General features: G+C 49.6%; 1 protein-coding gene across 1 annotated transcript in view; it reads left to right on the top strand.

Annotated features, from left to right (window-relative positions):
• CDH22 (cadherin 22) overlaps nt 1–27,646 on the top strand; it is a 78,461-nt gene that overhangs the window by 2,125 nt on the left and 48,690 nt on the right. Inside the window, exons 2-3 of the mRNA XM_071572754.1 lie at nt 22,077–23,031; nt 26,974–27,268. Coding sequence (XP_071428855.1) covers nt 22,807–23,031; nt 26,974–27,268 — 520 coding nt within the window. The 5' untranslated portion in view covers nt 22,077–22,806. The remainder of the gene's footprint in view (nt 1–22,076; nt 23,032–26,973; nt 27,269–27,646) is intronic.

Raw genomic sequence — 27,646 nt, 5'->3', positions numbered from 1 at the left:
AATACAGAGCTGAAATTGATGGGCTCATGAAAGAAAAAGTATGTGCTGTTTCATAGGTGAAAAGAGCCAGCTTTGTTCCTTCCTAAAAAAAAAGTGCCCTTTGCTTTTTGGTGCATTGACACTTTATAATATGATATGGTGATTTCATACTTACGAAAGAGAAGTGGCTACTGAAACAAGGTCAGTTTTAAAACTCTTTTTTCAGAAGAAGCTAGCAGGCCTCCAGGAAAAAAAAAAGAAAGAAAAGGTTGCCTTTAGCTTAAAAATAACAGTTAAAATCCTATTTTTCCCAGCTCCATATCAAATAATAGGATATTTTCATGATTTAAATGCAATGTCATGTTTGAAAAATTCACAGTTCTTGCTTTTGTGTAAGGATTCTAAGAAAAGGGTCATAATTCATTGTTCATTGTGTATATTATCTGATCAGCTTTTGGGGTTTTTTTTGCACATTGAAAATAATATTGAGCTAGCAAGGGTTTTTTCATAGTAAATTTTACTTTTGTGCTCTTAGTCACTATCCCATAGTAGTAAAATTTAGTTGCAAATATTGCAGAAGGAATGTTTGTTTGTTTGTTTGTTTGTTTGTTTGAGACCCTTTTTACAACCCATGAACTTTATCTGGTTAGAAGGATTAGATTGTTCATGGAAGCTTTGAAACAAAACTGGACTTCAGGTAGGATTTAATCTGATGTTATTCCTTTAAAGTACAATTACATGTTTACTTTCAAATAATTGGTTTTTATATTTTGAAAACTCATATTTGAAAAGTAAAGAAAAACAGATTGAAGAAGAAATAGTGTGGTGACACTTTCTGTCGACATCATGTCACAAAACAGTATTTGTACATAAGAATACAGCCATGTATGAATTTGTGTCATTATCTTTTAACCATGTGGTTATGCAACTGTGTTTTGGGTTTACAAGCAATGACACTTCTCTGCAGATAAGTCCATACATATCCTGAGGGCACAGGCCATTTTGAGTGATCTGCTTTCTTGAAAAATTAACATGTGAAGATGAGGTGGGTGTGAACCCCAACAAGATTCCTTGCCTGAGGTGGTAGGTGGACACGGTCTAAGCTCCTTGCTGTTCTCTGGATCCCTTTGGTCTCTACCACCAGTTTATCCCACATTTCCTTGTGGAAGAGGTGCCCGAGGGGGAGGGATGTCCCCAGCTTTGCCTCAGGCTGTTTGTTGCCCTGTCCTGCCCTGTGCCCTCGGCTCTTTGCTCTGTGGTGGGCAGGGTCCCTCTGTGTCACCCTCTTCTCGGGAGTCTGTGTGTGGCTGCAGGTGAGGGGAGAGAGCTTTACCCTGTGGGTTTGGCTACTCCTACATTTGCAGGCTCACACCTTCACGCCCCTTTGAGATGTGTTGCTTGTGAAGCACAGTCCCCCCTCCATCCCAGCAGATAAGGCAAGTCTTTCTGTCTGGATTTGGGTAGCAAATTGCTGCCTGTCAGCCTTCTCTGCTCCCATGCAGACTTGGAGTACAGAGTTGGACTGGGACTCACCCATCATCTAGCATGGGGTGGGGGGATCTATCCCTGTGGTTGTGTCTAGTTTGTGGATTGGTTTCTGCTTCAGAGAGCTTTGGAAGGGTCAGGTGGGCGGCTTTCTGCTGCCGGTAGCCACTGCAGAGACCCATCCTCCCAGTTCACAGTTTCATTTTCATTTAGTCATCACTTTCTATTATTTGCAAAGTCCATAAAAGGAATACAGCACATTACAGGAATTTTCAATCTTACCCTTTGCAACAACTCTGCTTTCAGAGACTAGTCTAGACTTTAGCCTGGTTCTGTGCCTCCTTCATTTTCTTTCTTTTTACTGTCCTTTGTGCTCTGATAGGGAGAAGAGAGTTCTGTGTTATCCTGTTGGGGAAAGGGTTGTTGGATGGCATTTTAGTGCTGGTTCTCCAGGACAACATATGGGTAGCCAAAGTGGATCTTTCTCCAGCAGTTTCTGCTTCCCTTCATTGCACAAGGCTGACTGGGATGCCTGCAGAGCTTCTTTCTTTTCTGATGGAGACTGTGTATCTTCTTGGTGATGCTGTTCCTCTCATCCTCTTGCAGTGTGGTTGGAATTCTTCTTGCAAGTGGATGTCTCAGCTCTTCAACAGCATTACAGCACCTTCTCTTTTCTCATTTGAGGGCCTGTGGGACACTCTGGACCTCAGCAGGTGGTGACTGGCAGCTGGGTGTGGAGTCTGCGGCAGCTGCAGAGCTCCCTTTGCTGCTCATGTTACCTGGTGCCTGTATGCCAAATGGGGATACAGGACTCTGCTGGGATGCGGGAGCATGAGGGTTGCCTGGAGGTGCCTGTACCTCTGTGCCTGGCCATTGCTTTTGACTTAAAAATTTGGGGTTTAGTGCTGCTTCTGTCCTGCCCTGACCCAACTGGTACCAAGCACAAGGAGTGTGGTGGTGGTGAGTGTGTACACCAGTACCATCTGGGGACAGTCCTAGAAGGCTTGTTTGAGCAAAAGGCAGGGGACAGAGCTTGCTAAACTGAGAGCCCTGCATTGTTCTACTTGAGAGTGGGGGTAGTTGTGCTCTTGGGCATAAGAGAGGCAGCCAGCCCCAAGCTGATCCATCTGCTCCATCCCAGTGTCTAGGTTTGACTAGATCATTCATTGCTGCTACGCATGCAGGCTGAAAATCAAGGTGCTTTTCAGAGTGTGTCCTTTCTGCTGGGTGGCCAATCTCAGGATAGCTCACTAAACACGAGGGAAGGTTATAATACTCATTGTAACCTAATGTCATTTTTTTTTAGCAAATGGCAGTACTTCTCTGTTTCCAGTCCTTCCCTGCTGCTCTTCTCTGGGAAATCTGCACTTGCCTTCTCTCTGCCTATTGTGCCCTGTTCTGCTGCCCTTCTTTTACTCACTTCCTTGCCCCTCACTCTGGCAGTGCCATCCATGAACCTGGAAAAAAAAAGCGCCCAACAGAGCTCATTCAGTTTTGACTCTACTCAGTGCTGCACTTCCTAATTTTGGATCCTAGTGAGAGAGCCATGCCTTAGCTCACGCTCAGCAGGACTGAGACTCTGGGCAAAGTGCCTGTTAGCACTGCTGTCACACTGTTGAGGGCAAGGTCTGCTCCCCAAACAAAGCAAGTTTGCCTGTCTCACACTGTCACTGCTGTCACCCTGTACTGAATTTGGCCCTGACTGGCTGATGATGGAAGCTGTGGTGGAGGTGATGCTGGACTGGTGTTTGTCAGCAGTAGTCACAGATCTGTGGCTGCCCTATAAAAGCATTTAGCCATGTGCTTTCCCAGCAGAGCTGGGAGCATCCTGCCCCTGGTTTAGGCAATGGTGTGTCAGGGCCAGTCACTTCACAGGACAAAGTGGTCCTGTGCTCTGGCTATGGCAATTTTGTAAGCCTTGACGACTGAGAAGTCTTTCAGGGAATTATGAAAGCAAAATTGTTTGTCTAACACCCCCAATACTCCTTACCCCTCTTTGTTGCTCCTCCCTGCTACAGAGAACACCGAGGAGAAGGAGACATGGGCTCACTCCTGTGCTTGCTGCTGACACTGCCTCACTCACCATTGCTGCTTCAGTGGAAGTTTTGTTAATCTCTTCCTCATTGACTGTAGCCAGTGGCATTAACTGCAGGTGACTTGAAGCTTGAGGCCCTCAACTCACCTGAAGCTGCTGATGGCCAGAAGCTTTCTGCAGCCAATGATGGGATGTGAAGGGAGTCACCATAGAAACGTCTTGGGCAATAAATGGAGCCTAAAAAGCTTTGACTACCTTTTGGCAGGAGCCTGTGTGTGAGTGTGGGTTCAGGTAGTGGTGTGCACCCAGCAGACCAAGGATGTGAGGCACTTGGAAACAGCAGCTGCAGGAGCACGGACGGGATCTGGACATAAATTGGTAAGATAGCACTTCCCTGAGGTTTTGATTGCAAAACTGAGTCAGAGCGGGAGAGTATGATGTGGTCCTGCTACTGGCCTGGAAGGAGGGAGCTCATTCCCATGGCTGAGCTGTGTCCAGTGCTGTGCAGCATTCAGCCCCTCCTGGGCACTGCAGCCACAGGCCTGAGGCAACCTCGTCCCTTTGCTGTGCAAGGCAACACTGGGGACTCAGCACAGCCTCTGTGAGTGACACCTCTCTCTCTCTCTGGGCTCTTTCTTGAGCCCTGCGGTCCTTCACTGTGGTCTGGCACTCAGGAACTATGCACAGGCAGACCCCAGCACAGGGAGGGTCTGAAGCCCCATGCCCACCTGAGAGGCATTAGAGCTGGGTGCCCTGGGGGCTGTTTCCCAGGACTTGGCCTGGATCTGCCCCCTTGGTGCCCCTCTACTGCCTTTCTGGGCAGAGCCTGAATGGCCATCATGGACTGTTTGCTGGCCAGGGAACCTGGGTGTCCTGAAGGCAGGCTGTGGGGCAGATGGCTCCTCTGTCTCTGAGTCACCGTGTCAGCCAGAGCTGGGGAGGACAGCTGAAGATTTGGCTGCTCCTGAGGCTCAGATCTTCCTGGTCTGGCCATCGCAGGACAGAAGGATGCTGGGAACCCTGGACTAAACCCTTGTCCCAACATCCTCCTTCTGCTCTGGAATGGCTGCTCTCCTGTACAACACAGTAACTTCTGTGTGTGCCTGGGGATGCTGCACTCCCTTCCCCAGTCCTGCTTCCTTGCGTCTCTGTCTGTCACACTGGGATTATCTCCCTCTGCTCCTACTGCAGCTGCTTCCTGGAATCCCAAATCCCCAAAATGCTGTTTCTCTAATAATCCTTGTCATTAAAAGTGGCTCCTAAGCTCAGAGCACCTCCTCCTGTCCTCATCACCCTCTTTAGTGAGGAGCAGCTTGAGATGTGCACATACTAACTGAGCAAATGATCTTGTTAACCTGGGAGAGGACATTGTTTTGTCCCTCACCCCCCACAACTGAACTCCAGAGTTACCCTCGGGTCCTGCTGGGTTTTCACTATTCTATTTTTTAGCAGTGTGAAAATGTGCTTTCTTGCTTGCTGTTACAGCCCTAACAAGGCATGTGGCTGTTGGTGCCAGTGCTGTGCATGTTTGGGAGAGGGAATTGTTTCCCTTGTCACTGGAGTCTAGAAGGTTGAGGACATACAGGTGAGGGAGGGGATTGCTTTGGGAGCTGGACTTCACCAGCGTTCTGAGCTTGGCTGCCTTCCCACTTATGAAATACAGCTGAACCTTTTGATGGCAGGTAGGAATAGCTGAGCATCAGCAGAGTCCTTAACAAATTACATCCCTGCTTAAACTTTTAAAAGTCAGCTGAACACTCGTTTGCTACAGCCCTCCCGGGCTGTTCCCCAGCGACACGGTATTTTCTGCAATAAAACTCCTGCTGCAGTGATACTGTCCGAAGGCAGGGCAGGGCACGGCACTCCTTCACTGGGCATCCTCACCTGTGCTGCGAGAGACGGGGATTCTTCCCGTGGTAGTTTTCGGATGCTGTGGAGGGCTTGGCCCTGAGCCCCCTCGCTCGTGGGGCGGCAGCGGGCGAGGTCCAGGGGTCTAGATGCCCCCGAGGTGCCGGAGGGGAGGGCGAGCGGGCGGGGGACTCCTCGGGCCGGCGCCGGCAGAGGGAGCCATCCTTCCTCCTTTCATATGCGCAGCCCGGCGTGCCAATTAACCAATTAATTTGAAAGGTGCTGTGAGAGGTGAGATTAGAACCAGGATCCTCCACTGGGCAATGGCTCTGCTCGTTTCACTCAAGCTCAGAAGTGAGCGTGGCTTTCCAAAATCTCTTTTGTCTGCTTTGCCACCCAGGTTCACCTCTCAGGTGAATCCTTGGGTGGGTTTGATCTGGTCCAACTTCTGGCCATGCAAGACAGGAACAGCCTCCATGGCATGTACTGTGGAGTCTGATGACACTGTCTTGGTCAGCTGCGTGTATGAGCAGGGGAAAAGCCCCAGGCATGCAATGGACCAGGGCTACAGCTGTGAGCCCCCATGGATCTTGGGATGAGTGACCAGGGACTGTGGCTGACCCTGCAGATGTAGACGTGGCCTTGCTTTGCCTTGCCCAAGACTTAGTGATGGATTAGCTAAGTCAGACAAGCGCTTGTGAGCTGAAGCTGTGAAGTCCTGCCTGGAGGACTGACTATTGTGCTGGCAGATGCTGCTGCTCCGTCCTTGGTATCATAAAGTGATGGAGGCATGAAGTGAAGTGCAAGCACTGAACCTTTCCTGGCTGGAGTAGCCACCGCAGGTGAGCATTTATGGATTTTGTCTGAAAAAGCTGTTTACATTTTTGTGCAACAGGAGACTCATGTCTGGCTGGGAAGGATGTTGGAACCACCAGTTGAGGCTTTAATTGGTTTTGTACCTACAGTGCTAATATGTTGTAGTGGATTAGATGAAAGGTTAGTGGTGCTTGGCTGCTCTAGGACAGAAGATAGGAGTTCATATCATGGGACTGAGGGCTCAAAGCTTTGTGTAAGGAGAATGGCAGCTTCTCACTGTGCCATGGCTCCTGCTTTCTGTTTAATGCATTCAGAAAGGGTCAGTCTGACTTCCTCTGCACTGGCTGGGAGCATGGCCTGCAGTAGTGCTGCCATGTGTTTAGGAACTGTTGTGGGGTAACCTTGCAAAGCAGCTGAGCATCACAGAGCCACTTGATTACTCCCTGGTTCCCAAGTGGGGCATGGGAAGAGGGAAACTTGTGAGTTGAGATAAAAATGGTTTAATAAGTGAAGTAGAAGAAGAGAGAAAATAAAACAAGGGATACAAAGACACACTTAATTGCCTTCTGTAGGTAGACTTATGCCCATCCAGTTCCTGAGCTAAAAGTGGCTAACTAAGCTCCCTCCTCTCCCTTTTTATTGCTGAGCATGACATTAGATGGGACAGTGTAGTTTTGTGCTTGGTCTGGGTCATCTGCCTGGTTGGGTCCACTCCCAAACTCTTGTGCATCCCCAGTCTGTTTACTGTGGGGCATAGTGAGAAGCAGAGAAGGTTTTGACACTGTAGTTTGTTAGCAGCTAGAACATCAGTGTGTTACCAGTTTTGTTTTGGTCACAAATCTGAGACTCAGCACCATATAAGCTGCTGTGAAACAAATTAACTCCCTCCCAGCCAGACCCAGTACAGGACAGTTAATCACCTTTTAGTGCATGTGCTGAGGAACGATGCCTTGGTGCCCTTGGCAAAGAACCCTCATCAGACCTGGGCAGTGGGAGATGGAGCTTCTGTCCTGTGGATCTGATGGCCAAGGTTGACTCAGGCTGCCCAGGGCCGAGGTATAGCACTGCCAGACGTGGTGTTTGTTGGGAGAAGCTAGAGAGACAATGGAGTGCTGGAAAACAAGCCTTGGGAAACAGGGCTGCGTGCAGACAGTGAGCTGCTTGCTCAGATGGTGTAAATCAGCTTCAGTTCATCAAAGTGCTGGAGCTGGCAGGACAGGGTCTGACCTATGACCACTGTAGGGTTGCTGCTGAGTATCTCCCTTCAATTCCTGGGCACAGGCTTCCAGTCAAGTTTGGTACTCCTAGGGAGGTATTTTCCAAACTTTAGGCTGTCCCAGAAGCAGAAAATCCTGTAGCTGAGCCTGTGTTGCTTATAGTAAACACTATCCTGGTTGTGAAAAGCTGCTGTGAAATAGAAATTAGAGGGAGGGACCATGAAGCACTAGGCTGGAAGGTCTTTTTTTCAGATTGCAGCTGAGCTGGGCTTAGGCAGAGGTAGGACACGATGTCTGGTCCTGGTTTCCACAAGGCAGCACGTGCATTTCCCTTGTGAGTGATCAAAGGCTGGTACTGAGACTTGTCTCTATCTTTTTTATATCTAGCCCATCACTGTGCTATCTGGTGCTTCCCAAGTATGTATAGAAATAGCAGTGACAGATTTTCTTTGTCTTCTAGCCAATGCCTGAAGTGTTTGATAAGTTTATATGTTATTGTCCGTGAAGTGTCTTTGCACCAAGGTAAGGAATGCTGTCTCGTGAACTAATACTCTTGGTACCCCATGCCATGGGGGCCCAAGGACTGTGCAGATACTGTGCTTGTGCTTGGTCCTCTCAAAAGTTTGATATCGGCCCTGCTCAGGGCAGGGTCTTGTTTCTGTTTTGGAATCACAGTAACTGCATGTTCAGGTGTGAGTTTTGGTGTCAAGTCACGGTGGGGTCTGATGAGAGAGGTGACTGGCAAGACATGTACAGCTCTGAGGGGGAGAATGGCTTCTTGGCTGGACACTGCTTGGCCTTGGATGCCCAAAATCTGCCTGAGGCTGCTGCCAGCCCAGCAGCCTGAGAAGGGTGGTGGTTTGGAGGGGAGTACACAAAGGAACACATTTTGTCTGCAATGCAGTCCTGCCTAGTTGGCTTCAGGCAGTCCAGTGTCTATCTGGAGCAGTGGGGGCCTGAAGACTAGTGTGACAGCACACAGGGGAAGTATGTGTAGTTTGGGATTTCAGTACTTTTGCAACTGACTGCGTGGATTAGGGGTGGTGGGCTCTAGACCCAGGACACTGGGGCACTTGAATGGGTTCTAATGTGATTGTCATCAAACAAGATAGCAAGAGTTGTGGAGGAGAAGGAAGTGAAGCAGCCCAGAAGACAAGGGGAGAGTGAGAAAGGGTCTGCAGTGTAGTAACAAAAAGCAGAATGCAAACATTTGAGGTGTGTGAGGGTGACAAAGTCAGAGAAAGCCATACGGGGAAAGTGGGAGTGTGTTTACGTGTGTGCTGCCAGCTCCCACCCTTTCAAACACAGAACTGCTTTGAGGAGAGGGGTGGCCTTGATGAGCATACTCAGTGCCAGTGTCTATACATTTTTTTGGTTTGGAGGACTTTCACTGTCAGCAATACTGAGTGGCTGCTGGACTGGATGGAGTAAGTTTGGTCAGGGGGTCCTGCATGTACCAAAGGGTGTTCTCAGGGAGACCCCTTGCTGAAGCAGTGCCAGACTGCAAACCTGCAGTGGGGCTGAAGGACTCAGAGCTGCAAATGGCTGCACCTGCCTGTGTGAGTTTCTGTGCCCTCTCTTGCATGCACTTGCTCACGTGTTCCAGCACGATCCTGCTTGCTCACGTGTATGTATATCTCCTTGGCTCTATTCTTTCACATGCATTTTGTCCATTTGCTTTTCTGTCCTCCCTGTTGCTACTGTAATCTCTCTCTCTTTCTCCCTTTGTTCCCTGGGCTGCTTTGCTACCTCTTGCTTCACCAAGTCCCTCTTTTTGATAATAATAACATTAGAACCTACATACAAGACCCCAAGGTCCCTGCTTTGTGCAAATACATGAGGAAAGACCCTTCAAAGCCTGTGTGCTGGGTTGAGAAGGTTCTCATAGTCTCACAGTTGCCAGGAGTAGCAGAGGCAAAGGGCTTGACTGTGAAATAAGGCCTGTGCAAACCCCCACGCTGTGTCCTCTGTCTATCCTGGATTCTCAGAAGCGAAGACACTAGCCTTGTTTGATGGAGTTTTACACCAAAGCTCTGAACCCTTATGCCTGATGGGAGGAATTGGGCTATTAATCTCCCTTTATCACTTGTGCTGAGCAGAGTGGTTGCTCCCTGGGCTCCCAGTCTGTCCCTTCCTCATTGTGCCGTTGGTTTGGTAGTGACATTAAAGTGAAGCTGCTTGTGGATTCCGCTCGAGCCTGCTGTGTTCACGTGCTTCCAGCTTTCAGAAATGTTCTCCTTTTCAACTGCAATTTGCACATTTGGCCTCTGTTGAGAGGTGATGCTTCAATGGGATGCTGAAGTCTGGTGGTTGGAAAAGCAGCATTTCTAGCAGCACACTGAGCTGTGCTGTTTTGCATATGTAGTAACCCACTGTAATTCCTTTGCTTGAATGTCCTGTGGGGCTGCTGGATGCTGGTCCACAGTCTGCAAATAGAGTGCTGGAGGGGTGTGGAGGAGGAATCATCTTTTTTTTTTTCACCAAAGAAAGTAGTCAGAGTTTCTTGCTGAGAGAAGGCTAGTACTGCATCTGACTTGTAAGGATGTGCCTCTGCTGTGCTGGTCCATCATGGTATCAATGATTCAGACCCTAGATGGGGAAGGGCTCTGAAATCCAGGGATACATTTAACACTTTATTTTTTCCCCTCTTGAAGTCCTTCAAGAAATGTGTGTCCTATCTGTAGCTGTCTCTTTCAGCTTTTTTTCAGTCATATAGGTTTTCTGATGCTTGTTTCCACTGTGACGCTCTCATAGGTGAACCTGTGTCCTGAAACTCCTTGCTGAGAGCTGGATTTGGGAAAGAGCAGGCAGTAAAATCAAAAGCCGTCACCTGTTCCTGGAGTTTGCTGCTGTCTGCAGGCCTTTGAGTTTATATACAGTGAAGGTCACAGAAGCAACAGGCTTATTTTGGCATATTTTCTTCCCCTGTGATTTCTCTTTGAGCAGCATGACCTGTGTGTAGGGTCATGACTCCAGAACACTAAAAGAGACTGGGGGTGGGCTGTAGCAGTAGGACCTTCTGTTCTTGGCTCTGTGCAGTAAAGAGCAGAGGGGCTGTAATGCCCATGTCAGCCTCTTCCTGGGCATGTGGGCCACTCTGGAGTCTTTTTGCAGGCACTTATGTTGGTCACTGTGTTGGAACTGGCTGTCGGCAGGATCATCTCCTCCTTTCTTTGGCAAAGTGCCTCAGAGAGCCTGAGCACCCTTTCTGAGGAGAAACTTGGTCTCTCTTCTGAGCCACAGACCTGGGTGGGGGATGATTCATTTGCAGCTGCAACAGGATTGGCAACTCTGGGTTCTATGTGTGAAGATTTTAGGAATCCCACCTGGGAGCACCTGCATGTCAGTGCTGACAGCAGAGAGCAAAGCCAGGGGCTCCCAGAACAGGTGGCCAAGGTCCCTCTTGGTGAGATGTCTAGTCCTGTCCCAGGCTCACCAGCCTGAGAGAGAGGAGTGGTTTGCCTTTCTCTGGTGTTAGCTGTTTCTGCCCTTAGGTCTTGCCCTGGTGTTGCTGTGCATCTGCCTTCAGCTCTCAGAAGAGACCCTGATAGCTGAAGATGGGGGAGGAGAGTGATTCCACCCAGGACAAGGCATGGTAGTGGAAAATAAACTCGATCTGGCCAGGTAAAATCTTTGAACAACACCTGTAAGTACTGTCAGGGCTGCTCTGCAATGACTGCCTCTCCAGGGATGTGTGTCCCTTTGGACTCCTCCAGGAACTGTTTGAAATGTTGAGAGCAGCATCATTCTGCTTGCAGGGAGCATGTGAAAGGTGTGATATTGCTGGCAAAGCAAGAAAAGTTGGTGTCTGTCCAGTACAGGCCATGTCAGGAAGGACAGAAATGGAGCAGGACCTTGTCACCTGTTGTAGCATTTACTGGTGTGTGTTGACAGAGCCAGGATCAGCCTTTCCTCAAGGGAAGGTGAGAGGACAAGCCCATGGAAAGGCAGAGGAGCTGGTGTGCCTCTCTTTAAACTGTCCCATCGCTCCTGGTCTGCAAACTCTCCTCCTCTTGCTCGTTAATATTAGTATTCCATTTGTGGAACGGGCGATGCAATTAACACAAAGGTACAGTCATTCATTCTGACTGGAGGACTCATGGGATCAGATGTACTGGGGATAGGAAGCGGAGGCTTTCTGCTGGGAAAGAATGTCACAGCACAGCGGACACAGAAATGAAAAGCTATTAATAATGATCCCGGAACTTCACTTCCATCAGCTGTTTATTTAAAGGTGCTCCGTATTCAAAGCCTCCTGATTTATGTGGGCAATAACACTCACAGTCCTGGGATCACTTTTTTAAGCAAGGCTAATGGGGTGAAACCATCATACTGCGACAGTAGAGATCAAGCTGGGAAAATGATACTGGAGAGAAAAATAAACTATTGCCTAGATAATCCCGGAGCTACGCTAGGCTGGGAGCTGGTGTGAGCTCCCTGCTCTTCCAGCATTTATTAAGGCTTTTACTTCCTTTTTTTCTTGGTCTTTGTGAACAGAATTTACTGGGCATGGAAGGATATAAAAATTTGATTCTACCAGACAGGATGCTGAAATGCTTCTTCACTTGCATGCAAGTGCAGCTGTGTGTGGGTGTTCAGCCATGCAGTGCCCTTGGGCAGGTGGCCTCTCCATCCCTGTCTCTGAGGCTCCCATCCTGTCTTGATCCTTTCCTGAGGGACTGGTTTCTCTGGAGAAAGGGGTCTCTGCTATGTGGGTTTTGCCTGCACAGTGGTGGTACATGAGTGCCTGGAGGGGCAGAGGTGGGATGTTCTGGGCTGTGGCATGGAGGGGAGGAAGGGCTGCTCTGCTCAGGGAATGTGTGGGTTCTCTTTACAGGGCTGTTCACCTGGCAGCATCAGGGAGGGCTGCTCTGTGAGACCCGAGTGCTGGGATGTTGTCCTGGCACATGGATTTGACACAAACTCGTGATGGTTACCTCGTCCTGCAGTTAAACCATGACAGGAGGTTAAGCTCCAAGTGTGTGAAGGGCTCAGGGCAGGAGGAGTTGCAACAGTGGTGCTTGTTTCTTCTGAACCTGCAATAGAGCTACTGGGGGCAGGAGCTGGTTTCAGCAGCTCCCTCTGGACACTAGGCAGTGTGCAGGAGAGCCAGATGCTGGCCACCAGAGGATATGTGACTTGTGGTATCTGCAGGGCAGTGAGCAGCTTTGGGCAAAACCTGCATGTCTTTCCTGGGGAGGTGAAATAGCCCCGAGGCCGCCGAGCTGCGTGTGTGTTGCCCTGGGCAGCGAATGGCTCCTGGAACATGACTCCAAGTGTTGTCCGCCGTCAGAAGCTGGTACTGGTGATGTGATTAGTAGGATGAAGCAAATGATTCCAAATAAATAATGCATCTATCATTAATGGCTGAATGCAAAATTTAACCTGTTGCTGTTGTCTGCAAGTTGCTTACAAGGAGGTTGTAGTTTTTTAGTCTGTTGTAGGCTGGAGGAGTCTGTTCTCTGCAGCTCACTGGCTAATGCTTTGTTGTGAGGATTCCTGGCCCCTCAGCTCCAGTGTGTAGGTCCCTGGCCCAGCAAGAGGGTCTGTTCCTTGCTAGTTGTACTTTGTGATGGGGAGGTGGGCTTTGCTTTGGATAGGTCTCTACCAGAGTGCCCACCCAGAGGCTCCTGTGGGGCTGTGACACTGATGCTGGTTCTCAAGAACTCCTGCTCACTGCTGGCCTGGTTCTGCTCAAAATGCAGCCTGAGGGACCCAGGGGGGGACCTAACAGGGCTCTAATCATCTAGGCAGCCTCAAAGGATGTGCAGATGCCCACTCCTTGCTCTGATCCTCTTGGCGATATTGACTTTCAAACAGATTTGGCCAAAAGGTACCATCTGTATAGTAGACTCAGCTGTCAGAGATTTCTGTCAGCTGTGGTATCCTGTCTGTGCAATGCTGTGACTTAGCAAACCATGTTTGCTTCCTGTTTAGGGAATGAGACTGTAGTGTTCCACTTCAGGTTCCTGAGTTCCTGTAGTATGCAGATTGCTTCCTTTCTTCCCAGTGTTTTTGCTCAGGAATTCCAGGAGAATGGGAAGGTTTGAGCCTGGAGGTCTTCTTCCCCGTGCCAGAAGAGCCTGTGTGTAGACAGGGTGGTGCTGGATTTTAGAAGGATGTTGCAGAAATAATTTTCTTACCCATTATACTATCTTGTTTCTAATTTTTATTTAATGAGTTCCTTTGAAAATATGAAAATCATTGTAACAATGTTCTTAAGTGTGAAAGACCATGCTGAAATTGGCATTAAAGAGACTAATTGTGCTCATTCTTCCACCTTTCTGATGACTGTTTATTGCTGCAGGCTCATCCTGAGGTGCTGAGAAAGCCACGTACCTCTTCAGGTGCCTTTGGCAGCCCAAGGTGCCTGGAACAGAAAGTTTGTGCCTGCTTCTAATCTGAGCTGTGCACAACTGGGTCATCTTGTTGCATTGGAGGGAAGTACTGTGAAAACTGTAGATGTAACACCTGTGGTGCAGCCCCACATGTCTTGTCCTGTTTTTTGCTGCTCACTTGTCCTCCCTCATGACTTCCCTGTTTCATTGTGGAGGACTCTGTGGGGACTGAGTCTCAAAATGACAGTGTGATGCCATGGGAAGGACTTTCTTGGTCTTGTGCTTTCTGTAAAGAGAGGGTTTGCATGTCTCCTGTCAGGAAGACTGAGGGATTTCCAAGGACAAAATTGCTAAGAGGATTAGCATGTATAGGGAAGGAGAGTGAGCAGCAGCAAGAGACCTACCTGAAAGTGACATGTGCCTGCCATAGTATTTATTTCACCAGAGGACTGAGTCTGAACGTGACCTTGAACCCTGAGAAGCACATGGAAGGAGGGTTCTTTGAACCCTTATGGCTCAGTATAATACCCACTTGTTATTCTCAGTAGGAATTTGGGGAGACTTTCACAAGAGGTGGAAAGTTGCAGACAAAGCTGTGAACATCTTCAATTTTCCATTTAATCACACAATATTGAATGATAAATAATTCATGCATCTGCCAAACATTGGCTTAAAAGAACCCAATTCCCTCCACATTTGTCAAAGTGGAAGAATTCCATTTTGTGCTTTTTTATTTTACTTTGTCCTTTAACTCCTATCCAAATGCCCTGTTGTCTGAGCCATCAGCTTTGATTCCACTTGCCCTGTTTTGGGCTCATGCCTTTCCTTTCTTGTCACTTCTGGCATTCAGGGCACAAAGAATTGGCAGTAAGGGGCAAAGGGGCGAGTGATGGTGGTGCCTGTGTGTCCTTGGGCTGTGCCACAAGGTGTAGCTCTGACAGTGGAAGCTTGTGGGGGACTCTCTGCCCTGCTCTGTTGGAGCACTTCTGGCTCCTCAGGAGGTGCTTAGGCATAGAAGATGCCAATCCTTTGCGAACGCAACTTCTGACTCTCTACAGCGTGTTCGTAAGGGGTTTATTTCCAGATGTGGCTATCTGTCCAGATCCTAAAATTAAAGACTTGCTCTGAGCTCTGGAGATTTCTCTCCACAGCAGGAGGAACTCTGTCCATGCCAGCAGTTGTGAGAGAGATGCTGTGATGGCTGCCTCCACCTCCTCTCAGAGATTGTTTTTAAAGACGAATTAAAAGTATTGTATTCATGTAGACAAGGCATGAAAATTCCATATTTGGAAAAGAATTGCTGCAGAGCGAGACCGTTATGGCTGTAAAACCCTCTTCCCTAGGGCAAGCATTGAGATTTTCTTTGCAATTAAAATTTCTTTGAAACTTGGACCAGAGAAGATTTGGAGGAAAAGAAAAATCTCCTGAACTTTGAAAATACTTCTTTCCAAACAATGCTTGTGTTAGAGCATTAATAAATACTGTTCCTCCCAGTGTGTCTGATGGCAGAAAGTGACTGGAATATGAGAAGTCAAAAGGTTGTGAATAGCTCCTGCTCCAGCAGTTGTCTCACTCTTCTATTAGTATTTCTCAAGGCAGCATCAAAAGGGAGCAATAATTATACTTAAAACAACTTAAAAAGAAGGGATAAGATGCATGTTTAGTTGTACAGTCCTGAGCATTGCATAGATAAATATTCCTCTAGAAAAACAACTTTTCTGAACTGTGTGCAAGTTTATCTGAGAAGAAAGGTAGATAAAATTCCTTGCTGGGAGAATAATTCCAAGGAAGCAGAAAGAGGAATTCCAGAGATTTACTTCAAGAACAAGCATGACCACACTTTTACTATGGATAATGGGCTTTCTGCTCTGTTGTCAAAGCTGTGGCTAGTGTGACATTAGTGACAGAAGTTGATGTTATCATTACCTGCTTATCCTCTATACTTGTTTTCAGGACTGAGGACTTGCTGAAAGGCAGATTGCTACCAAATGTTGCTTTGCAGTCTGGACCTGCACTTGGGGTATGCTCATCCAGTAACTGGTTACACAACACTTTCACCGTATAAGGAAAAATAAAAGTAATTTAAATATCTTATTTCAAAAGCCTCTACAGTTTTGAATCCCCTGGCCACTGATGTCCAGCATTTGTATACAGTGTGATGCTATGTGCCATTCAGGTCAGTATCTCTAGCCAACTATCACTTGTTGGGCAAAATGTGTTGGGATTCTGGAAGGAACACTGAATTAGGGCATGCCTTCTGCAGGATGCATTTCAGTAGAGGGATGCAACAAGGGTTGTAGAGCTTGCAGTGGCAAAAATCTGTCTAGCTTGCAGTTGTTCTCTGTGGCACCAGTGCTCTGATATCTTGTCCAGCTTTATCTGAACATTGTGCCTCTAATGCCACTGATGAGATCTGCTATGGAATGGGACAGTGGCTATGACTGTAATCCATCTTGATGTGCATTAGCATCCCACAGCTTTGCTTTCAGCAGTGCTGATGTCCCTTGCAGAATTGTTAGCCATGTGTGTTCATGTATTCCAGCCAAAGACACAGGTTTGTGGGTGCAGTAGCAATGCAGAGGAAATTGGAGCAGCAGCCAGGTTGCTGACCCCTGGTGTTTTAAACCTTCACAGCACTCCCTGTAAGGCAGAGGGCTGGTAACCTGACCATTCCATTGTCCAGCCCAAAGGGGTAACCGTAGGATCCCTCTTGGATGCTAGGGAAGAGCTGTGGGAAACTGTGGAGATGTGGGTGGATGCCTGGCCATGGTGCTGTGGTCCAGGCTTGGTGTGGTACTGGCATTCATTATCAGGAGGCAGTATGTGGGATGTTGGAAGCCTGCATGTGATACACTTGCCTGGTCTGGAGTTGACAGTATCTTATGTCTGGCAAGATTTCCTCATCCCTTGTCTCCAGATTTTGAGGAGAAATTTGTAAAAGAAACAAAAAATGTATCTTTGCCTCATCTTGTCTTACAATATCCAGTAGACAAAGTGAGCTCCAGAGAGCCTGAGTTCATGTCTTAGCCCTAGGCCTGGAGATTATGAACCATCTTAAAGCTTTACAGCAGCCTTGCCATGCTTGTATTACATCCATACAACAGTTATGGGGAGTGTGATCTAGCCAGCCTGTTCCTTTTCCCAGGAAGGGGAGCATTAAGCAGATTTGAATCCTGTTTAACAGGAGATGTGGTCACAGACTGCTTGCTGCTGCATTGTAGGCAGTACTAGAGAAGAATTGCTGCTGAAGTAATTGCAGGCTTTTTCCTGCCCTGTCTCCCAGCAAGGTCTGTCTGAGGCTGGGCTGTTGTGCTGCCCATGCTCTCGGATGTGAAGCAGATGGGCTCCCCATTGATGCAGACTGAGTTGGTGCTAGTGTGGTCTCCAGAACTGCTCTTGTGCTTGCACATAGTCTGTTCCTGCATGGTGACACAGCTGGCATGTGTGAATGGTGCTGAACCCGCTGCACACCCTCTGAGCTCTCAGGGAGCTGCTCCTTCCTTGGCTTTGCTGGGTAGCGGGTCGGAACTGGGTAATAGATGCTCCCAGTTTGAACTCATTCAAAGCAGAGAGAGGGCCATGGGGGTCAGGCCTGAGCTATTGTTTCTGACCAGAGACCCTCCCACTGCACCCGTATATTCTCTGGGTTGTGGGCATGCCATGGAAAAGCAGGAGAAAACCCAAGCTATCAGGAGCTACTGTCTTATGCTTGATGTTCATTCCATGGTTCTACCTTGTTGAGGGTGGCACAGCAGTGCTTTACTCTTGCCATGCTCCTCAGCAGCTTTTGTAGCATCCTTGTGGCTGTTCTGAACAGTCAGAGCAGTCCTGATGCTGTGACAGTAGCTGATACTGTTCTGCTGGGAGGAATGAGTAGCCAAGGCAGTACATCCAAGCCTGCACTCACTTTGACAACAGGCTGGGCTCGAGGAGGGAGGGCTTTCCTTCCCCTCCATTGCATCTTTTGGTAGGTGGTGGGCAGCTCTGTATTCTCTGCCAGTTATAAGGGCTTGTCTTGGAGGAATAGTACTGGTGTGCCAACAGTCCCAGTAGAGCTACAGCCATGAGAAGTGCTGCATGAGTTCCTGGGTGGGATTGATTCTCCCTGGGCTCCTGGGACACCACTGCCCTGTCCTGGGACTACAGCTGTGTTGGGTAGTAATGCAGGACTCTGCTGTACTGGGCAGTGCTATCTTTGTGTGCTGTTGCCTGCCCACGTCTTCTCCCTCCCCCTGCCTACTTTCTCCTGCATCAGCCTGCATTTGTAAAATGAAATAAATATTGACATGGACGGGATGCTATTCAATTTGTCCTGATCACTGGGCTGCAGTGAGTTCTGACAGAGCACAGTGTAAAACATAAGCTCAGGATGTAATTTCTACTGTCAACATGATGTACAGTATAGCTGTGCCAAATGCACACCAACAAACTGCACAAGCCCTTGTGGGAAGGGGAGGGGGTGAGTTGTGCTGATAATTGGGAAGCAGGGATGGCAGAGCAGCTGGAGAGGGAACATCACCCTGTGCCTGGGGCTGTGTGAGGGTTTGGTGCTTCACTCTATGCATGAAAACCTGCCTTGTGTGGCAAGTGCCTGGGTATGCTGCCCACGTGGGTGCATGAATTCTGCTGCCTCCTGGGACCATGTGGGCTGAGCTGGCTGCAGCACCAGCTCCCACTAGTTATTTATGACCCCACTGCTCACGTGTGGCAGAGAGTAGTGGCACTTCCAGCTGTTGGTGAAAGGTCTTCAATAACTTGGGGAAACGAATGTAGTGCTAGTCTTGGTTGCTATGCACAGGACCTTCTGTGGTGCCTTGACTCCTGCTGCTGCAGGGGCATGAGCAGGACTTGGGGATCTTGGCTTCATGGCCTCTGAAAGAGGTCTGTGATGTGACAACTGGAAAGAATGGTGTGCACACTGAGAAGAGACGTGACCCTGAGCCCAGCTGTGGCCTGAAGCTGTGATAGAAGAAACAAAGGCTGAGAATTTGTGGGTGGAGAAGAAGGATCTGGTTTGCGTCAATGAGTCTGGCTACAAATGCATCTCTGGGTCAGTGTTTCGAGGTGGCTTTGGGTATGGGAGTCTGGAGGTCACCACAGGTTGTGTAGGTCGGCTTTGCAGCTTGGGACCTAATGAGATGAACCAGGTTACATCACCTCCATCACAGCTCACAGGAAGAGCTTGCAAACAGCTCAGCTGAGTGTAGCTAACTTTGGACACGTGAGACAGCCACCAGCAAACCACATTAGCTCAGATGTAGCAGTAAGATGAGAAATCTGTTAAATATAAAAGGCAGCATAATAGCTGAGACTCTAAACACAAGGTTGTAGTTCCCACAGCAACGCAGCCCAGTCCATGGGTGCTCAGCAGGATTCTTCTCTCTGGCAGTAGCTGCTCTGTGGAGTGCTCAGATGCAACAGGGCTGAACAAGTTGCCTTGGGAACTGTGGGCCAGCTTGTCCACCAGCCAGGGAGCAGCTCTGCTTGCGTGGAACTCACCCACTGCAGCATCTTCTGCCCTCTCTTCCTCTTTTCTGCCTTACCTTAGTTATGTGCATATGAATTGTTGTTTTTACAATTTTATTGATACTGTTTAGGATTATGCTGCTTCCATTTATGTGCTGTAACTCTGGCCAGGCTGACACAGAAGGCACAGTGCCCGTTTCTGAAACAGGAGCAGAACTGTCCCTGTGTGGACAGAGCCGTCTGCAGGGTGTGGCTCGGGTAGTCGTCATGGAGGAAGTCATCTGCCACTCAGGTGTGAAATGGTGTGATGAGGAGAATGAAGGTGGCTCCTACTGCGTCAGGGTGCTGTCTGTCAGCTGTGTGCCCTGAGCACTGTGTACTGGAGGCAGTGGGGAATATGCTGTCTTCATGCCAGCTCAGTCGGGACCCCTGGTTGCTGATGCTGCTTGTGGTGCCAGGACTTGACCCATTGGATTGGCTTCCTTTCAGTATCCCCGTGTGTTTGGAAGGCCTTTGGTCCTGCAGAACTGCTCCTTGGCAGTGGCATTGCTGCCTTGTCAGACTTCTATCAGGGCTTTATAAACCAGCGTGGGTGGATCTGCTCCTGGATGGCAAGGAGAGGGTGCTGAGTGGGCAGAGTGGGAGACTTCGGCAGCTGGTGGCTGCCTCTCCCTAAGGCTCTGCTGATGTAGTTGTCCTGAGAAATACCCTCTTTTAAGTTCTCTTTCTTATAGTTGCATTTACCAGTTACAACTCATTTGTACTCAGACTTTGGGTGCATCTGGAGGTGTTGTCTGCAAAGGTACTGCAGAGTGGCAGGGCAGAGATGCTGGATAGGGTGATCTTCCCACACTTACTGTTTGCCTTGGGTGGTGACCTGAAACTCTTGCTCTAGGACATCTTGTGCTGTTCGGTTTGTAGACATCTCTCACTGTCTGTGGAACTTACTCCAAAATAACCACAAATCTCCCAGATGTGAGAAATTAGAGATGCTGTTTGTGACAGTGGTGTACTGTATCTTAGTGTATGTATCTTCTGTGTACCTGTGTAAACATGATAAGGCACATTTGCACACGTGTTGTTGTTTTATCTTGTTCTGAAGCCTGTTGTGGGTCAGGCATTGGCTCCATTGCTCCAGAGGAGGGACCCTGATCTCTGTGGAGTTACTTTACCCTGCGAGTCTTCTAAGAGTGGGAAGAGATGACTCAGTCCATCCCCCACCTACAGGTCATCTCATTTCCCTAAGGCTCCAGTATTAAATATTCTGGTGTATTAAATATTATGGATCTTCACCAGACTGGCAAGTGTAGTTTGTCCTTCGGGAGCAGGAGTGGGATTTCTGCGTGGGAAGGCCTGGCTGCAAGAGACAGTCGTGGCATTGCCAACAGCCTTACCTGTCTGGTGCTGAGATGTCTTAACAAATGGACTGGCAGGGAGAAGGAGTGGGAAGGAATGCTAGTGCTTCTGTACCATGATTGCTAACATAAAAATACACTGGAGACCCTCTGTTCCTTGGAGCAGGAAGTGCACAGGTCTGGCACATGTGGCAGCTGATTGTGCAAATGTGAGTGGAATATAGCATGTGCACATGGAGAGGAAAGGTGTGTGCACCCAGATGAGCAACAAATACAGATAAGAGTGCTAGTGTGTATGAGTGACTTAGTTGTGCATGGGATGGAATGTGTGTGAGCCCTTTTGGTGAATAGATTTGTTCGTGTTGTGTGACATTCTACTTGTGAACCATGAACAGGCAGTGCAGAATGATGTCTGGCACTTGTGCCTTGTGGTGTCAGTGAAGTATTTGTCCAGTCAAGTGAATGCAGAAATGACAATACACCTCACTGGATGCTTTGGGAAATGGCCCTTTGTTGCAGTCACAGAGGGGAATGGCAAGTGTGGGGAAGAGCTTGGGAGCTGTCCCTACTCTGGACTGCTGAGGCTGTTTAGATTCATGAAAGGGTCTGTGATGATAAGCACAGTCTGGTTTCCTTTCTACTGGGAGTAGATGAACATCTAGTCCAGGACCACCTCCCTTCCCATTCATCCTCTTTTCCCCTCCTATTTAGAGGAAGAGCTGACAGGAGATTAATTCTGCAAACTGGTGCATGTTTCATGAGTAGTTGAGGCTGTGGCTGGTATTGCAGAGCTCTGGTGGAAGCTCAAGACATTGGTGCAGGGAGAGATGGATGCTGCATCCCCATGTCCTGATCAGGCCTCTTCTCCCCAGGTGCTCACTGGATGCCATGTACTCTTGGCCAAAGGTTTCCTGTGTCAGTCCTTCATGCCTTGTGGGTGGCCTGAAACTTAGACCAGAGCTCTTTCTTAAACTGTTACCTTTAAAGTCAGCCAGGTGGTGAGTTCTTGAACAGATGCTTTTCTCCTGCCCATGGCTGCAGAACTGAGATGACAGGAAAGCTTCTGCAGAGAGGGCTCTCAGGAGCAGCTGGACAGCCTGCACTTCCCATGGTCAGGCACTGGCAGCCCCTAGGTGAGCCTTGTCTGTGTGTGTGCAGGACTTGTGTGGTCCCGTCCTTTGCAGGCAACAGCAGCTGTGCAGTGCTGGGGGTGCAGCCACACATCTCCTGACAGTGTGCACAGCGATGACCCCCTGCAGGCACAGACCTTGCTTCCCTCAGCAGCCAGGGCAGAAGGTGCCCTTGTCACTGGGTCCTTGGTCTCTGAGTCCCTGCTGGAGCAGATGTCCACAGTGCTGAGAGCTCTGCAGCTCTCCCTTCTGTGTTCCTGCTCTGGCAGGATCTGTGGGACTGGGCTGTGCTGTGTGAGGCACCTGGGGCAGGGCATGGTGGGGATAATGACTGAGGCTGCAGGAGCAGCATAGGGGCATATGGGGTCCTACTTTCACACTGGCACTGACACCTTGGCCTTTTCCAGGCTCCTGGAGATGCTCTTGGCCACCCTGCACCTCCCAGCATGAGCCAGCGAAGGATGGAAGTTACCAGAATCACGGGGCAAAGGACCCTTCACTGGATGCTGGGATAATGTTCCCCTGAAGATGGGAGTTACAAATGACCTCCGTGTGAACTGCACATGTGGCAAAGACAGTTGCACCACCAGACCTCTTGCACAGTAACCCAAGGCTGCCACAGGACGGGCGGCTGTTGGCCACAGCAGCTCATCCTGTTAACTCCTCTGTGAAAACACAGCTGGAAAAGCTTTCCTTCACCTCCTGTGTATGACAGTTGTGGGTGCCTTTGTGCCGTATGCTGCTGCAGCATTCCCTGCCCGCCGACGAGGTGGGCAGCAGCCTGTGCATCACCCCACTCACTAGCAGCAGCCAAGCATAGAGCCGGGCAGCTCTGTCCCTGGGGACAAATGCCAGCTGCCAGACTCCTCTCTGGAGACCCAGGAGCAGCCTGTGAGGCACCAGCACTGACTGCTCCCACGCTAGCAGCGGACAGTCCAGGGCACCTCTTGTCACAGATGTGACTCGTGCTGGGACAGGAGTGCTCCAGCTGCAGGGCATGGCATGCAACAGGGATGGGGATGCTCTGCACTGACCAGGGAGCCTCACGCTGCTAGTGTGGACTTCCCCGCTGCTCTTCCCTAAAGGATGCTCGCTACCTGTCCAGAAGCTCCTGCTCATGCAGCCTCCTAGAGTGCAATGGCGAAGGGTCTGCAGGGCTTCTCATGGACCATGCTGCTGCTGTTCTGTGCCATCCAGGAGCTGGGGTCCTGGGCCATGCATACGGCAGTGGGGGGCCCTGGCCTGGGGCAGCCAGAGGACCCTGCGCTGCTGGCCGGAGGGCGAGTGAAGCGTGGCTGGGTCTGGAATCAGTTCTTCGTGGTGGAGGAGTACACGGGCACAGAGCCACTGTATGTGGGGAAGGTAAGCTAACCCAATGTCTCCATGGGGCTGACAGAGCCACCTGCAGAGCAGACAGGCTGGCAATGCAGGGAAGAGAGGATGTCTGTGAAGGGTGCTCACAGGGGCTTGGTTGGAGAGGTACCCATGGACTGGGGTGGCAGGAGCCCAGCCCCTGCTGGGGGTGGCAAGGCTACTGTGCTTCCAAAGAGCACTGAAGAATTCATGCCTATGTTCTTATAGTTGTGTGCTGGGTTCTTGTGGTTTTGGGGGCAAGAAGACCCATCTCTGTGGGAGCTGGTGATAGTGCCTTGCAGGGCAGGACTGGGTCTGTTGGTGAGAGCTTGTCACTTCCCTGGTGTGAGACCTTCTGGGGAGGTTGGACATGAACCTCTGGTCCCTCCACTCGTCATGTCCTGAGGCTAAAGGCGTGTTTCACCTTGGGGTTGCTGAGCTTTTGTTTCCTGGGAGCCGTGGAGAAGCTGCTCTGTGTCTCCCACACCTTGGGAAGATGTGCTATTTGTATATGGGTGAAGGCAGTGCTAGATGTTGGGACCAGTTGGAGGAGCACGCTGCAATCCAGCTACAGCTGGGGATGTGGTCTCACCCCAAAGGAAAGTTCCCAAGAGCTTGTACAGCAGGGCTGTCTGATGGCCTCAGCTGTCTGGACATGAGTCTGGAGGAGGCTTGAAAATAGGTTTCTTGGCGGGGGGCCAGCTGGGATTTCAGTGGTGATTTGTGTCCGTTTCGGCAGACACTCAAAGCCGCGCTCCTCCGCCGTCCTCGGAGCAGGCACAGCTAATTCATGGCTCCCCTGGGAGCAGCAGAGGCACCAGGCCCTGACACAGGCCTGGCAACACCTCAGCTCCAAATGAACCAAAACCCACAATTCACCCATTTTACAGCCTCTTTCCACATCACCCACCACATCGCCTGCCCTGCTTGGAGCAAGTCAGCCTGCACTGAAATCACTCCTTGTGGATTCTGCTCCCCAGGCCTGAAAGCCACTAGGGCCAGGCTTCTCCAGGGGCTGGGAGAAGATGTGGTGCCTGCCTGGGGCAGCCAGGGCTGGGGTGGTCCCTAGCAGTGTGACAGATCTCCTGACACAGCCTGTGCACCCAGAGCCTTCCTGCCTTGGGGGAACTTTGCAGGGTGGCGGGGGCTTGCCCTCTATAGATGCCTCTCACACACCTACATGTGCCTTCCAAAGGGCCGAAACCATTTTCATAAAAATCTGGGTTCTCTAGCTAATCCTTCTTCTGAACTGTAATTTCCCCTGAGGCTGCTGTCAGTTTGATGTGGATTTCTTTAGGTTTTTTAAATAGAATTATGGGGTCAGCACTAGTTACAAACTTCTGCATGTGGACAGATCTATTTTAGATAGAGAAGAGGATTAAAGGGAAAAAAGCAGATTTAATTAAGTTGCTAATATTTAAAGAAAATTGATGAACTCGGGCTTTATGAGTTGGAGCAAACAGAGTACGCCTTTATTATGGGCTAGTTTTTATTTGATTTTCTTTCTTTTTTAGCTCTGAAGTAATTTTTTATTTGTGTATCTGTGCTTTCTGTTTAATTGCTTTTAATAAGGAATGTGCACCTCTGTTCACATTTAATTTTGATTTAATTATTAGTATGTAATTAATGGCTTCGTAAAAATCCTGGTTGTAGTCTTTTAGGAAAAGGAAACTATATTCCTGTTCAGCAAATGGGACAGATTAGCCTTTTCTCTGCCCTCTGGATGCCCTGGTGCTGTGGGCACTGCTGTCCTTGGCTGGGGGTGAGCTGCAGGCAGGGCAAGGGGGTCCCTCTCCTCCCAGAGCACAGTGCTGCTGGCATCCCCAGCCAGCAGTTCTGTGCCAGGGCTGTGTGACTTGGCTCTCCTGCCATGTCCAGGGGTGATGGGATCCCTGAGGCTACATGGGAACATAGCAGTCCCCAACTCTGCCCACTGTAACAGCAGCAAGGCCAGGAGGAGAGAACATCCATGGGATGTGGTCTGGGCCTGTGGCATCTCCCCTTGGGTGTCTGTACTGCAATCTGGCCCTCCCCCATTAGTTGTTGTTTAGCCAAGCAGCACAGATTTAGCTCTTTTAATCTTCTCTTGTAAATCAATCTCTGCAGCCCCTTGAGCCCAGGCTCCATTTTTCTTCCTAGCATTCCGGTTTGCAGGGATGCTGGTGCCTGCTCCGAGCAGTCAGCAATGAGCAAATATGTGAGGAGGATCTGCTGAGAACTCAGTGTGATGCTGGGAAGAGGTGCTGGCAGCTTTATCTTTGGCCTAATTATTAATCATGAGCCTGGTGATCAGCAGAAAAATGCAGTTACCTGCACTCTACAGACCAGGTGTTTCTTCATTCTGAAAAGCTCACAGAGTAGCAGTGGGAACTGGGGAGAGGATAATAAAGGGAAGAGGGCAGCAAGCTCTTCTGCAGTCAGCATGGAGGGGTTGGACTTGGTGGCCAGGATGGGATGACCCTCCCCAAGGACCAGGGCAGGATTACCACCCTATAGGCACATCCCAAGGGGCGCTGCCCCAGCAGCTCTGTGGCTGAGCCATCACAATGGCGCCAGACACTGCGGGGCTCACAGCCCTGTTTGTGAGCTGAGTGAAGATCTCCTTCCAGGCAAACCTTGGGAGATATGTCACCATGGTCAGTAATTTGTGACTGTTGTGCAAAATGCATTGAATTGTCTAACGTGTGGGTCCCTCACTCATGAAATAAATATATAAACTGTATCTAACAAGACAAATATAATGAAGGCATCGTAAAAAAGAGGCAGCTCTGGTATAAATTCTTGCTGGTAGAGCTGTATGTCTGAAAGGTGGGTTATAGAATTGCAGTTTGGAAGATTGAATGGCCCATAAACATTTTCATATTTCATTAGCCGATTAATGGACAGCTTTTTTCTTTTTTTGGAGGGGGGGACATGACTTTGCTGATTCTAAGGAAAAATTGTAGGAAACAAATTAAAGCAGCTGATGAAACCTTTCCGGGGGCCTGTCCTGTTATGGATTGTCCCAATTAATGCCCGTGCTGCTCTCTGTCAGGATGCATTCTGCCTGTCCAGTTACTGTTAATAGATTTCTCATAAGTGGCTGGATTGTAAAAACCTCATAACTCAGTTTAATGCCACCAATAAAATTATCTGTGGACGTCTGGCCTGGATTCCAGTCAGCTCCTTGTCTGTGGGGAACTGCTGTTTACCCTTTCTTTTCCTAATTTTAAACACTATCTTAATCAGAAAATGAGCAGAGTTTGGCTGCAAAACCGTGTTTGGCAGGGTCTGTTTTAAGTCCTGAACATGAGCCTGACTCGTCACACTCTCCTGCAGGCTGTGCCCAGGTGGGGTTCTGGGTGTGATGTTGGGATGTTGTGACCCCCTGTTACCTTGCCATGCAAACCCAGCACAGGTGTGCAGTGAGTGTGTGAGCATCCAAGCAGGGAGACTTGTCAGCACCAGCTTCCCAGGGTGGTTGTGGCTGGGACAGATGGGGTGGATGAGAGTGGATTTTGGGCAGCTGGATGTGTAGAGGGGTATGGATGCTGATGATGAGGTACCTCTGCAGCTTGGGAGAGGTGATCCCACACTGTCAATCCTGGGTACTTGGCCATGGGGAAGCCTCTTTCTTTGGAGTGCAGCTGAGTTGTCCTTTCCTTTTCCATCATACCCTAACCCCTTGTTGATGGGGTTTGTCCCTTGGTGTGTGGGTGTGGGTGGGCATTGACAGGATTTGTGATCTGCGGAGCAGGATAGGCAGGACTGAAGTTCCAGTTTGTTGGGCCTTCCTTCATGCACAGGATTTGCGGGGTGGTGCTGTCATTCTCCAGCCCAGCTGGAGCAGAGTGGATCACGCAGGGGCTGTGGGTACCTTGTGTAGGGGCTCTATACCTCTGCAGTCCTGGCTGGGCTTGGGCACAAGCACAGCCCCAGCGTGCTCCCACCCTCTCTCTCTTTCCCTGGCAGATCCACTCGGACTCGGATGAGGGAGATGGCTCCATCAAGTACACTATCTCTGGGGAGGGTGCAGGGACTATTTTCCTCATCGATGAGATCACAGGTGACATTCATGCCACGGAGCGCCTGGACCGGGAGCAGAAAACCTTCTACACGCTGCGGGCACAGGCGCGCGACCGGCAGACGGACCAGCTGCTGGAGCCCGAGTCGGAGTTCATCATCAAGGTGCAGGACATCAACGACAGCGAGCCGCGCTTCCTGGAGGGGCCCTACATCGGCAGTGTGGCTGAGCTGTCCCCCATTGGTAGGTCTCCTGTGTGGGAGAATGTGGGTTGGGAAACCTGAGCCTCTCTCCTGTCACACCTTGAGCCCTCTGAACCCCATAAAACCCCATAAATCCCAGGGATTCCAGGGCTAGGGAGCCAAAAGGGAAAAATAAATAAGGTGGCTTAAGAAAAACAAGTGGATAAATCCTCTGAGCTGATTGCCAGCCTGTGTCTGAGCGCTCAGTCTCAGCCCTAAGCCGTGCTCTGGGGGTGGGTTGTGTTGGTGCCAGCTGCCCGCTGTGCACTGACTGGCTTTGCACGGGCTCCTTGCTCCTAAATGCTGGGAGGCTGGACTAAGCCCTTGCATGCCAAGGGGCTCATGTCTACCTGTGGTTCAGATTAGCTTGTGTGGTGCT

The sequence above is a fragment of the Pithys albifrons genome, chromosome 18 (assembly GCF_047495875.1).
Source record: "Pithys albifrons albifrons isolate INPA30051 chromosome 18, PitAlb_v1, whole genome shotgun sequence".
NCBI lineage: Eukaryota > Metazoa > Chordata > Aves > Passeriformes > Thamnophilidae > Pithys > Pithys albifrons.
Note: the sequence above shows the minus strand (reverse complement) of the source record. Positions and strands in the feature narration are given on the sequence as shown.